At 37.4% G+C, this 12970-nt stretch overlaps 1 protein-coding gene and 1 pseudogene across 1 annotated transcript; both read left to right on the forward strand.

Annotated features, from left to right (window-relative positions):
• The first annotated feature begins 5140 nt into the window (after positions 1 to 5140).
• LOC118903709 lies at positions 5141 to 5598 on the forward strand (annotated as a pseudogene).
• A 2777-nt stretch (positions 5599 to 8375) lies between these two features.
• LOC118903762 (olfactory receptor 10R2) lies at positions 8376 to 12695 on the forward strand. The gene is made up of 3 exons (XM_036869229.1): positions 8376 to 8564; positions 10980 to 11011; positions 11768 to 12695. Exons 1-3 carry the CDS (start codon positions 8376 to 8378, stop codon positions 12693 to 12695), a joined length of 1149 nt encoding a protein of 382 aa, XP_036725124.1.
• The last annotated feature ends 275 nt before the right edge of the window (positions 12696 to 12970 follow it).

The following is a 12970-nucleotide window of genomic DNA, read 5'->3' on the forward strand; positions in this document are numbered from 1 at the left end:
TATAATTTCATTGTGAATATTAGCTGTTAGCATTAAAAATATCTTTTGCTGTTGTTTTTCTTGTTGTGTACATAATGTTCTGGGCCTGAATTTTAAGTTTTCAAATATCAAGATCATAACCCTTGCTTTATTGGTTTCTGTGTGCTAGGTATAATTTCTCTTCTCTTCATTTTTTTAGCCTTTCTGAATCACTGTGTTATAGATATATCTTATATAATGCATAGAACCAAGTGCTGTTTTGAGAGTATATCTGGTTTTTAAAAAATATTCAGTCTCTTTTTCTCAGTCATTCACATTTATCAGTTTTAAGTGATAGTCATTGAGTCTCATCTATTATTTATGCAGCAATAAGTAAGCTTTTCCTACTTCACCATTTCTCTTTTCATTTTAGTCTTATTTTTTAAACGTGTTACTTTTCTTGGTCAGGTACATATCATTTACATACTACTTGGATCTACATTTAGGTATATGTATTCAATGTCCACCATGAGTCCTTTCGCCAAAAGATTCACCAGACTTCTCTTGGTGAAGGGATTTCTTCATCTAGTGACTTTAAGAGAAGCTAGTGGTTTTAATATTCTTGGAGTGTTGGCAAGTTTAAAACTATTTTTCTATGTCTTTTGTATGTCTGTGTATGAAAATCTTTGATCAATCTTTCCTTCCCTGAATTTCTTGAAAGTCTCCATATGCTCATCATTCATTGTATATTGTTGCCAAGAAACATTATATCTACATGGTCTTTCTTAGTGTTAGTGATCAGTATTTTTGCTCAGAGTCACATATAATTTTTCATTATATTTAAATATAATATATTGCCCAGGATATGTCTTATACTTAACAATTTTGGTCAAAGTTCATGAGAGTTTGGATAGTCATGGATATGACTAGTGTGAAAGCATGGCAAATCATTTCAATATGTAGATGCATATCTCTACATCAGAGAAATTCTCTTTAACAGTTTTAAATGTTGAGCTTGTTTTATAGAGACACCAACACTGTGCATGTTGGATCTGCTTTGTCATTCTTCCATGTCTATCATTTTCTCTCTAATCCTTTTAAAGTCTTTCTCTATTTCATTTAATTATATTTAATTAATGGTGGTTAATTTTGCAAGAGTTTTCTTCTGTTTGAGGATGTTTTTATTTTTGTCATTTTCTTGTGCATGTTTGTTACAGAGTTGTCCCTTGATGAACTCTGTAAAACTGTATACATAATTTGATTTGTTATCAAGTCTTTAGGTTTATTATTCCCTTTTGCTTTATTCCAGCACTTTAAAAAAATTTTATTTTATTATTTATTTATTTATTTATTTATTTATTTATTTATCTATTAACATCTTTATTGGAATATAATTGCTTTACATTGTTATGTTAGTTGTTGCTGTATAACAAAGTGAATCAGCTATACGTATACATATATCCCCAAATCCCCTCCTTCTTGCATTTCCCTACTACCCTCCCTATCCCACCCCTCTAGGGGGTCACAAAGCACCGAGCTGATCTCCCTGTGTTATGCAGCTACTTCTCACTAGCTATCTATTTCACATTTGGTAGTGTATATATGTCTGTGCCACTCTCTCACTTCGTCTCAGCTTCCCCTTCCCCTTCCCCTTCCCGTGTCTTCAAGTCCATTCTCTATGTCTGCGTCTTTATTCCTGTCCTGCCCTTAGGTTCTTCATAACAATTATTATTATTTTTTTTAGATTCCATATATATGTGTTAGCATATGGTATTTATTTTTCTCTTTCTGACTTACTTCACTCTGTATGGCAGACTCTAGGTTCATCCACCTCACTACAAATAACTCAAATTTGTTTCTTTTTATGGCTGAGTAATTGTATATATGTGCCACATCTTCTTTATCCATTCATCTGTTGATTGACACATAGGTTGCTTCCATGTCTGGCTACTGTAAATAGACCTGCTGTGAACATTGTGGTACATGACTCTTTTTGAATTATGGTTTTTCAGGGTATATGCCCAGTAGTGGGATAGCTGGGTGATATGGTAGTTCTTTTTTAGTTTTATAAGGAACCTCCATACTGTTCTCCCTAATGGCTGTATCAATTTACATTTGCACCAACAGTGCAAGAGGGTTCCTTTTTCTCCACACCCTCTCCAGCATTTATTGTTTGTAGATATTTTAATGATGGCTATTCTGACTGGTGTGAGGTGATAATGCATTGTAGTTTTGATTTGCATTTCTCTAATAATTAGTGATGTTGAGCATTCTTTCATGTGTTTGCTGCCAATCTGTATATCTTCTTTGGAAAAATGTTTATTTAGGTCTTCTGCCCATTTTAGGATTGGGTTTTTTTTTTTTTTTTTTTTTTTGATACTGAGCTGCCTGAGCTGCATGTATATATTGGAGATTAATCCTTTGTCAGTTGCTTCATTTGCAAATATATCCTCCCATTCGGAGGGTTGTCTTTTCATCTTGTTTATGGTTTCCTTTGCTGTGCAAAAGCTTTTAAGTTTCATTAGGTCCCATTTGTTTATTTTTGTTTTTATTTCCATTTCTCTAGGAGGTGGTCCAAAAGGATCTTGCTGTGATTTATGTCATAGAGTGTTCTGCCTATGTTTTCCTCTAAGAATTTTATAGTGTCTGGCCTTACTTTTAGGCCTTTAATTCATTTTGAGTTTATTTTTGTGTATGGTATTAGGGAGTGTTCTAATTTCATTCTTTTACATGTAGCTGTCCAGTTTTCCCAGCACCACTTATTGAAGAGGATATCTTTTCTCCATTGTATATTCTTGCCTACTGTATCAAAAGTAAGGTGACTATATGTGCATGGGTTTATCTCTGGGCTTTCTATCCTGTTCCATTGATCTCTATTTTTGCTTTTGTGCTAGTAACATACTGTCTTGATTACTGTAGCTCTGTAGTATAGTCTAAAGTCCAGGAGCCTGATTCCTTCAGCTCCGTTTTTCTTTCTCAAGATTGCTTTTCCTATTCAGGGTCTTCAGTGCTTCCATACAAATTGTGAAATTTTTTGTTCTAGTTCTGTGAAAAATTCCATTGGTAGTTTGACAGGGATTGCACTGAATTTGTAGATAGCTTTGGGTAGTATAGTCATTTTCAAAATGTTGATTCTTCCAATACAAGAACATGGTATATCTCTCCGTCTGTTTGTATCACCTTTAATTTCTTTCATCAGTGTCTTATAGTTTTCTGCATATACATCTTTTGTCTCCTTAGGTAGGTTTATTCCTAAGTATTTTATTCTTTTGGTTGCAGTGGTAAATGGGAGAGTTTCCTTAATTTTTCTTTCAGATTTTTCATCATTAGTGTATAGGAATTAAAAAGATTTCTGTGCATTACTCTTGTATCCAGCTACGTTACCTAATTCATTGATTAGCTGTAGATGTTTTCTGGTAGCATCTTTAAGATTCTTTATGTATAGTATCATGTCATCTGCAAACAGTGACAGTTTTACTTCTTTTGCAATTTGGATTACTTTTATTTCTTTTTCATCTCTGATTGCTGTGGATAAAACTTGTAAAACTATGTTGAGTGACAGTGGGCCACCTTGCCATATTCCTGATCTTAGTGGAAATGGTTTCATTTTTTCAACATTGAGAACAGCGTTGGCTGTGGGTGTATAATATATGGCCTTTATTATGTTGAGGTAGCCTCCCTCTATGCCTGCTTTCTGGAGGGTTTTTATCATAAATGGGTGTTGAATTTTGTCAAAAGCTTTTTCTGCATTTTGAGACTATCATATGGTTTTTATCCTTCAGTTTGTTAAAATGGTGTATCACATTGATTGATTTGCATATACTGAAGAATCCTTGCATGCCTGGGATAAACCCCACTTGATCATGGTGTATGATCCTTTTAATGTGCTGCTGGATTCTGTTTGCTAGAATTTTGTTGAGGATTTTTGCATCTATATTCATCAGTGATACTGGCCTGTAGTTCTTTTTTTTTTTTGTAACATCTTTGTCTGGTTTTGGTATCAGGGTGATGGTGGACTCGTAGAATGAGTTTGGGAGTGTTCCTCCCTTTGCTATATTTTGGAAGAGTTTGAGAGGATAGATGTTAGCTCTTCTCTACATGTTTGATAGAATTCGCCTGTGAATCCATCTGGTCCTGAGCTTTTGTTTGTCAGAAGATTTTTAATCACAGTTTCAATATTGGTGATTGTGATTGGTCTATTTATATTTTCTATTTCTTCCTAGTTCAGTCTCAGAAGGCTGTGCTTTTCTAAGAATTTTTCCATTTCTTCCAGGTTGTCCATTTTATTGGCATATAGTTGCTTGTAGTAATTTCTCATGACCCTTTGTATTTCTGCAGTTTCAGTTGTTACTTCTCCTTTTTCATTTCTTTTTTTTTTTTGAAATGAATAGCCCAGTTTACTTTTTTTTTTAAAGAAATTCACGTTCTTTTATTTATTTATTTATTTATTTATGACTGTGTTGAGTCTTCGTTTCTGTGCGAGGGCTTTCTCTAGTTGCGGCAAGTGGGGACCACTCTTCATCGCGGTGCGTGGGCCTCTCACCATCACGGCCTCTCTTGTTGCGGAGCACAGGCTCCAGACGCGCAGGCTCAGTAATTGTGGCTCACGGGCCCAGTTGCTCCGTGGCATGTGGGCTCTTCCCAGACCAGGGCTCAAACCCGTGTCCTCTGCATTGGCAGGCAGGTTCTCAACCACTGCGCCACCAGGGAAGCCCTCCTTTTTCATTTCTAATTCTATTGATTTGAATCTTCTCCCTTTTTTAAAATTTTTTTTAAAAATTTATTTTATTTTATCTTTGGCTGCATTGGGTCTTTGTTGTTGTGTGCGGGCTTTCTCTAGTTGCAGTGAGCAGGGACTACTCTTCATTGTGGTGTGCGGGCTTCTCATTGTGGTGGCTTCTCTTGTTACAGAGCATGGGCTCTAGGTGCACAGGCTTCAGTAGTTGTGGCACACTGGCTCAGTAGTTGTGGCTCATAGGCTCTAGAGCACAGGCTCAGTAGTTGTGGTGCACAGGCTTTGTTGCTCTGCAGCATGTGGGATCTTCCCAGACCAGGGCTCAAACCCGTGTCCCCTGCATTGGCAGGCAGATTCTTAACCACTGCACTACCAGGGAAGTCCAGTTTCTGAGATATTCTTGACAGAAACTCATAACTCAAATCTCATAACAAGAAAATTACACGAGAGGACTTAGTAATGCCGTCACTGCCGGAACAGGCTGCTTTAGGCTCCCTGATGGCCATGTCCATGGATTTTAAACTTATGTAGATCAGGCATGCAGAGCTGCTGTGGAATTTGTCAATATTTACTATGAGACAATGGATAAAAGAAGACGGGCACTAACCAGGCTGTATCTGGACAAGGCCACCTTAATATGGAATGGAAATGTTGTAACAGGGCTGGAAGCCCTAACTAATTTTTTTGACATGTTGCCTTCTAGTGAGTTTCAGGTCAATATGCTAGATTGCAAGCCAGTTCATGAGCAAGCTACTCAGGCCCAGACTACAGTTCTTGTGGTGAACAGTGGAACTGTGAAGTTTGATGGAAACGGACAACACTACTTCAACCAGAACTTCCTGCTGACTGCTCAGTCTACTCCTAACAATACCGTGTGGAAGATTGCAAGCAACTGCTTCAGTTAGGTAATTATTGATACGTATGTTCCTATTACCATTTTCTTAATTGTTTTGGGTTTATTATTGTAGGTCTTTTCCATCTCTTGTGTTTCCTGCCTAGAGAAGTTCCTTTAGCATTTGTTGTAAAGCTGGTCTGGTGGTGCTTAATTCTCTTAGCTTTTGCTTGTCTGTAAAGGTTTTAATTTCTCTGTCAAGCCTGAATGAGATCCTTGTTTGGTAGAGTAATCTTGGTTGTAGGTTCTTCTCCTTCATCACTTTAAATATGTCCTCCCACTCCCTTCTGGCTTGCAGAGTTTCTGCTGAAAGATCAGCTGTTAACCTTATGGGGATTCTGTTGTGTGCTGTTTGTTGTTTTTCCCTTGCTGCTTTTAATATTTGTTCTTTGTATTTAATTTTTGATAGTTTGATTAATATGTGTCTTGGTGTGTTTCTCCTTGGATTTATCCTGTATGGGACTCCCTGTGTTTCCTGGACTTGATTAACTATTTCCTTTCCCATATTAGGGAAGTTTTCAACTATAATCTCTTCAAATATTTTCTCAGTCCCTTTCTTTTTCTCTTCTTCTTCTGGGACCCTATAATTCAAATGTTGGTGCGTTTAATGTTGTCCCAGAGGTCTCTGAGACTGTCTTCAGTTCTTTTCATTCTTTTTTCTTTACTCTGCTCTGCAGTAGTTATTTCCACTATTTTATCTTCCAGGTCACTTATCCATTCTTCTGCCTCAGTTATTCTGCTATTGATCCCTTCTAGAGAATTTTTAATTGCATTTATTGTGTTGTTCATCACTGTTTGTTTGCTCTTTAGTTCCCCTAGGTCCTTGTTAAACGTTTCTTTTATTTTTTCCATTCTATTTGCAAGATTTTGGATCATCTTTATTATCATTATTCTGAATTCTTTTTCAGGTAGACTGCATATTTCCTCTTCATTTGTTAGGTCTCGTGGGTTTTTGCCTTGTTCCTTCATCTGCTGTGTGTTTCTCTGTCTTCTCATTTTGCTTAACTTACTGTATTTGGAGTCTCGTTTTCGCAGGCTGCAGGTTCGTAGTTCCCATTGTTTTTGGTATCTGTCCCCAGTGGCTAAGGTTGGTTCAGTGGGTTGTGTAGGTTTCCTGGTGGAGGGGACTAGTGCCTGTGTTCTTGTGGATGAGGCTGGATCTTGTCTTTCTGGTGGGCACGTCCACGTCTGGTGGTGTGTTTTGGTGTGTCTGTGGCCTTATTATGATTTTAGGCAGCCTCTGTGCTAATGGATGGGGTTTTGTTACTGTCTTGCTAGTTGTTTGGCATAGGGTGTCCAGCACTGTAGCTTGCTGGTCGTGAGTGGAGCTGGGTCTTGGCATTGAGATGGAGATCTCTGGGAGATTTTTGCCGTTTGATATTATGTGGAGCTGGGAGGTCTCTTGTGGACCAGTGTCCTGAACTTGGCTCTCCAACTTCAGTGGCACAGCCCTGACACCAGGCTGGAGCACCAAGAGCCTGTCCTCCACACGACTGGTGGTCTAGTGGTTAGGATCTGGCACTTTCACTGCTGTGGCCTGGTTTCAATCCCTGGTGGTGGAACTGAGATCCCAAAAGCAGATGAGTGCTTTATTACTGATGATATTAAAGCACAGGAATCAACAGCCAGATGAAGAGATTCATAGGGTGAGGTTGAGAACAATGAAACTTCAGTCCTCTTGGAGTTTGGAGCCCAGCATGGTGGCATGTAGAGGCATTCTGCTTCACCAACCTGGAAGCTCTCTGAAACCCATTCTTTCTTCTTTATTCTGCTCTGTGGTAGTTATTTCCACTATTTTATCTTCCAAGTCACTTATCCATTCTTCTGCCTCAGTTATTCTGCTATTGATTCCTTCTAGGGAATTTTAAATTTCATTTATTGTGTTGTTCATCATTGCTTGTTTGCTCTTTAGTTCTTCTAGGTCTTTGTTAAACATTTCTTATATTTTCTCCATTCTATTTCCAAAATTTTGGATAATATTTACTATCATTACTCTGAATTATTTTTCAGGTAGACTGCCTATTTCCTCTTCATTTGTTTGGTCTGGTGTGTTTTCACCTTGCTCATTCATTTGCTGTGTATTTCTCTGTCTTCTCATTTTGCTCAACTTACTGTGTTTGGGGGTCTCCTTTTTGCAGGGTACAAGTTCGTAGTTCCTGTTGTTTTTGGTGTCTGCCCCCAGTGGGTAAGATTGTTTCAGTGGGTTGTGTAGGCTTCCTGGTGGAGGGGACTGGTGCCTGTGTTCTGGTCGATGAGGCTGGATCTTTTCTTTCTGGTGGCTAGGGCCGAGTCCGGTGGTGTGTTTTGGGGTGTCTGTGGACTTAGTATGATTTTAGGCAGCCTCTCTGCTAATGGGTGGGCCTGTGTTCCTGTTTTGCTAGTTGTTTGGCATGGGGTGTGCAGCACTAGAGCTTGCTGGTCATTGGGTAGAGCTGGGTCTTAGCGTTGAGACAGATATCTCTGGGAGAGCTCTCACTGATTGATATTATGTGGGGCCAGGAGGTCTTTGGTGGTCCAATGTACTATACTCAGCTCTCCCCCCTTACAGCCTCAGGCCTGCCACCCGACTGGAGCACTAAGGCCCTGTCAGCCACATGGCAATGAATGTGGCAGTCTCCATTATGAAGTCAGATTATGAGGGTCTGCAATAACTGTTCGGGTAGAACAGGCTGACTTGGTAGTACTTTGTCTGTGAGGCTGTCTCCAGCAGCCGATGGCTAAAAGATTAGGTCTCTGCATGTGCTGCCAGAATCTTAAATGTTTATATAGTGATCTTCACTGTTTTCAGTCATGGATTTGGTAGAGATCGTCTCACAAACACCTTACTCTCTCAAGGTTGTGTGCTTGAAACAGCGCTTAAGTCTGAGGCTCTACAAGCTGCAGGAAGAAGAGACTGCCTGGTGTGGCCTGCAAGCCTTGATTCTTGCCATGAACCATGCTGTTGCCGTTATGGAATCTGGCTTCCCTCACCACTCTGCAGTGAGTTTTCAGTGAAGCTTTTTCTCTGTGCTGATGAGATTCATGCTACCTGAGTTGCCCAAAGCCATAGAGCGCTTAAAAGTTGGGGCTGGCTTACAAACTCAGCAAATCTGGCTCCAAGGTCTGTGTTATGTCACCCAACGAGAGTTGGGAGGCCATGCACCTAAACGCTTCACCCTCGTGAGCCACCTCCTCATACCTGCACCACCACAGGAAGAATCATCTATGCCGTCATGTTTTATACCATGTTGCTTTGGGATTTATTCTTTTTCCTAATCTGTGATCAAGCATAGATTTATCTGAGACCAATATTTGTTAACACATTGAATAAAAAAGACTCTAAAATATTTTCATTTCTACTTGTTAGACTTTGAGGGGAGGTTAAGTGTTGAGTATAAAGAATAATTTTGATCTGAGATAATTTTACTTAATGGGATTCTACATGAATAAATACATTCTTGTCTTCCCAGTTATCAGGTTTTTATGTTTATCCTTGCTAGACTAGAAAGTCAAAACTATTCTATGTTTCTTTGCTTTTTTACCACAGAAGAGACTGTTGGAAATCCTGACTCCAATTTACAATGCTTTTCATGCCTCCCTGACCCATATACAATATTTTTTTCTAAAGGCAGTTTATGTATCACAATTCAATTACCCTGCAACTAAACATGTTTTGATTTAAGTATGGTGGACACCACATGAATCTATAAATAGAGATGAGGATGGGTAAGGAAAAGAAAATGAAAGGTGTAGGATTAACTCTGGTTACTTAAGATTATAGTTATCTTGTGTATAAATACAGATAGTGAGTCTTTTGGTATCACTGGTTTGAATCAGCTGAAGACTGTTTTCTTCTTTTTCTTGAATGTCTATGTTGTGGTTGTTCAATGGTGGGGGGGACATGTGAAATAAATTGTCATAATTCACAATTAACTCAATCCCTCTATACTGCATTCAGTAGAACCTCTTTCTCAATCCTCTGTTCAGGTATATTATCTTCTTTTCTGCTTTTTTGCATATACTTATTGCTATATTAATTGGAGTTTGGAGATAGAATTGAGCATTACTACCATGGTAAATCCTAAGTTGTCAGGCTAGAAATGTACATAATTTATATTTAAAATTATTTAAAAGAATTTTTTGAAGATCTGTGATGTATTCCAGAAACACTGAAGCATCCCAGAGAAGGACTCAAATAATGAAAATTAAATGGATCCTGAAATTCCAAAGGTCTCCATTTAGTAATTAAAATAGATACATATATATGAAAAATTAAATCATAAATATATCTGAATTTCCTTCAAGATAACCTTTTAAAAATAGCTTAATATACCATGAAATTCACATGTTTTATTTGTACAAATTTATATCAAATCTTTTATTTGATAGAGTTGTGTGATCATTACCACAATCAAGTTTTAGGACATTTTCATCATCCCCAAAAGATACATCTTACCTGTTTGCAGCCAAATTCCATTCTGTCCCCATCCCAAGGTTATAACTAATATTTTTTCTGCTGATATATATATATATATATATATATATATATATATATATATTTCCTTTCCTAGACATTTCATATAAATGGAATTTCCAATGTGTAGTCCTTTGCACTTGGTTACTACCATTTAGCATAATGTTTTTGAAGATATTTATGTTGTGGTTTGTACTATAGTTCATTTCTTTTATTGCTGAATAGTATTTAATTTTATGGGTATATCAGATTTTGTTTGTCCATAAATTTATTTATTCATAAATTGATAGACAATTGGATAGCTTTCTTCTTTTGGCTATTATGAATAATGCTACTAAGAACAGTCACATAAAAATATTTATGTGGATAGTATTCACTTCTCTCTGGTATATTCCTAGAATAAAATTGCTGTGTCATTAGGTAAGTTTATATTTACCATTAAAACAAACTGTGGATCTGTTTTCAAAAGTGACTGCATAATTTTACATTTTCATCAGCAAAATGTGAAGGTTTCAGTCTCTCTGCATCCTCACCAGCACGTTTCAGTGTCTATCATTTTAGTTATAGTCATTCTAGTGCATGTGAACAGTCATTTAATTGTGGTTTTAATTTGCATTCTTCTAAGCACAAGTGATGCTGAACATATTTTCATATACCTATTAGCCATTTGTCAACCTCTGCATTACCCTATCCAAAGGACTTTATTCTTTGATGAAATGTCTGTTGAAAGAGTTTGCCCATTTTTAAACTGCATGCTTCTTTTATTTTAATTGTAAGAGTTATATGTATATTCTGGATACAAATCCCTTATCAGATATATATTTTGCAAATATATTTTTCTCTGTGTGGTGTTCTCTTCATTTTCACAATTGTACCTTTTGAAGTGTATATTTCTGGACTCTAAATTCTAACCATTGTCTATATGTATAATTATATGCCAGTGCCATACTTTCTTGATTACTGCATCATTAAGGTAAGTTTTGCAATCAGAAAGTATAAATCCTCCATCTTTGCCCTCCTTTTTCACAATTATTTTGGCTACTCTAGTTCCTTTTCATAGTCATTTTGTGATTACTTTGTCAATTTTTACAAAAAAAGTTTATGATGAATATATAGATCAGTTTGCTCATAATTGCCTCGTAATAATGTTGAGTCTTACAACACATGAACATGGATGTCTCTTTGTTTATTTAGATTTTCTTTAATTTCTCTCAACAACGTTTGGTGGTTTTCTGTGAATATGTCTTGCACCTCATTTGTTAAGTTTGATCCTAGTTTTTTTATTCCATTAAATAAGGAATTATTTTCTTTGGTTCATTTTTGCATTGTGTGTTCCTACTTGTAGAAGGCAGAATAATGTCCTTCCAAAGATGTCCATGTATCAATCCCAGAAATATGTAAATTGGTTAGGTTACATGAAAAAGGGGAATTAAGGCTGGAGATAAAATTAAGTTTGCTAACCCTGTGCCCTTCAGGTAGAGAGATTATTTTATATTATTTAGGTGTGACCATGTAATCACAGTGTTCTTAAAAGTGGAAGACAGAATCAGAGTTGGGGAAAGATATACAACTTTCCTGGCTTTGAAGAAGGCGGAGGGGGACCATGAACCAGGAGCTGCTAGAAACTGGTAAAGGCAAGATCTTTCCAACACCTCAAGAAAGGCATACGAGCCTGCATACCCTAGATTCCTATATCCGTGTACCTGAATTCATTTACTTCTCTTTTCAGGTCTTGGCAGAAAACCTCACCATTGTCACTGAGTGACCTGTTGCTGGGTTTTTCAAGCCTTGGTGAAATTCAGTTTGTCCTCTTTGTGGTTTTCCTTTTTCTATACCTAGTCATCCTCAGTGACAATGTCACTATTGTTAGTGTCATCCTCCTGGATAAAAGCCTCCACACACCAATGTACTTCTTCCTCAGCACTCTCTCAACATTAGAGACCTTCTACACCTTTGTCGTCTTACCCAAGATGTTCATCAATCTCCTTTCTGTGGCCAGGACAATCTCCTTCACCTGTTGTGCCATCCAAATGTTCTTCTTCCTTGGTTTTGCTATTACCAACTGCCTGCTACTGGGAGTGATGGGCTATGGTCATTATGCTGCCATTTGTCAACCTCTGCATTACCCTATCCTTATGAGTTGGCAGGTGTGTGGAAAATTGGGAGCCACCTGTGGGATTGGTGGGTTCTTGGCCTCACTAACAGTAGTGTATTTAGTTTTCAGCCTTCCTTTCTGTAGTGCCAACAAAGTCAACCATTATTTCTGTGACATCTCACCAGTCATTCATCTGGCTTGCACAAATACAGATGTTCATGAGTTTGTCATATTCATCTGTGGGGTTCTTGTACTTGTGGTCCCATTTTTATTCATCTGTGTTTCTTATATCTGCATTCTGAGGACTATCCTGAAGAGTCCCTCTGCTGAAGGCAGACAGAAAGCCTTTTCCACCTGTGCCTCTCACCTCACTGTTGTTATTATTCACTGTGGTTGTGCTTCCTACATCTACCTGAGACCAACAGCAAACTATGTGTCGAAAAAGGACAGGCTGGTAATGGTGACATACACTATTGTCACTCCATTATTAAACCCCATGGTATACAGTCTCAGAAACAAGGATGTCCAAGTTGCTATTAGAAAAGTGTTGGGGAAGAAATGATCCCTAAAATTATTTAATTGAAATATTAGATTTCAGATTCTGTAATAAACATAGCTCTTCTACTATAAGAATGTATTTCCACATCTTTTTAACTGAACATTTTTATTTTTTGAGAGTAGTTGGTGCATTTTCATCTCTCAGCTTTTGTACCTCAATTGCAATATAGAAAAGCTCATATTAGTGTCACTTATGTGACACTAATGTCTGCTTTTCCTCTAGAATAAGATGTTATTATGAGGTTTATTGGTAAATATTGAGTTTGGAATGTTATTGTT

This window comes from Balaenoptera musculus, chromosome 1, assembly GCF_009873245.2.
Source record: "Balaenoptera musculus isolate JJ_BM4_2016_0621 chromosome 1, mBalMus1.pri.v3, whole genome shotgun sequence".
In the NCBI taxonomy this organism is placed as follows: domain Eukaryota; kingdom Metazoa; phylum Chordata; class Mammalia; order Artiodactyla; family Balaenopteridae; genus Balaenoptera; species Balaenoptera musculus.

Coding starts and splice junctions, on each gene's coding strand:
- LOC118903762 (XM_036869229.1), top strand. CDS start 8,376: ATGGATTTGGTAGAGATCGTCTCACAAACACCTTACTCTCTCAAGGTT. Junction 8,565..10,979: donor GCTTCCCTCACCACTCTGCA/GTGAGTTTTCAG, acceptor ATTATATGCCAG/TGCCATACTTTCTTGATTAC. Junction 11,012..11,767: donor TTGATTACTGCATCATTAAG/GTAAGTTTTGCA, acceptor TTCTCTTTTCAG/GTCTTGGCAGAAAACCTCAC.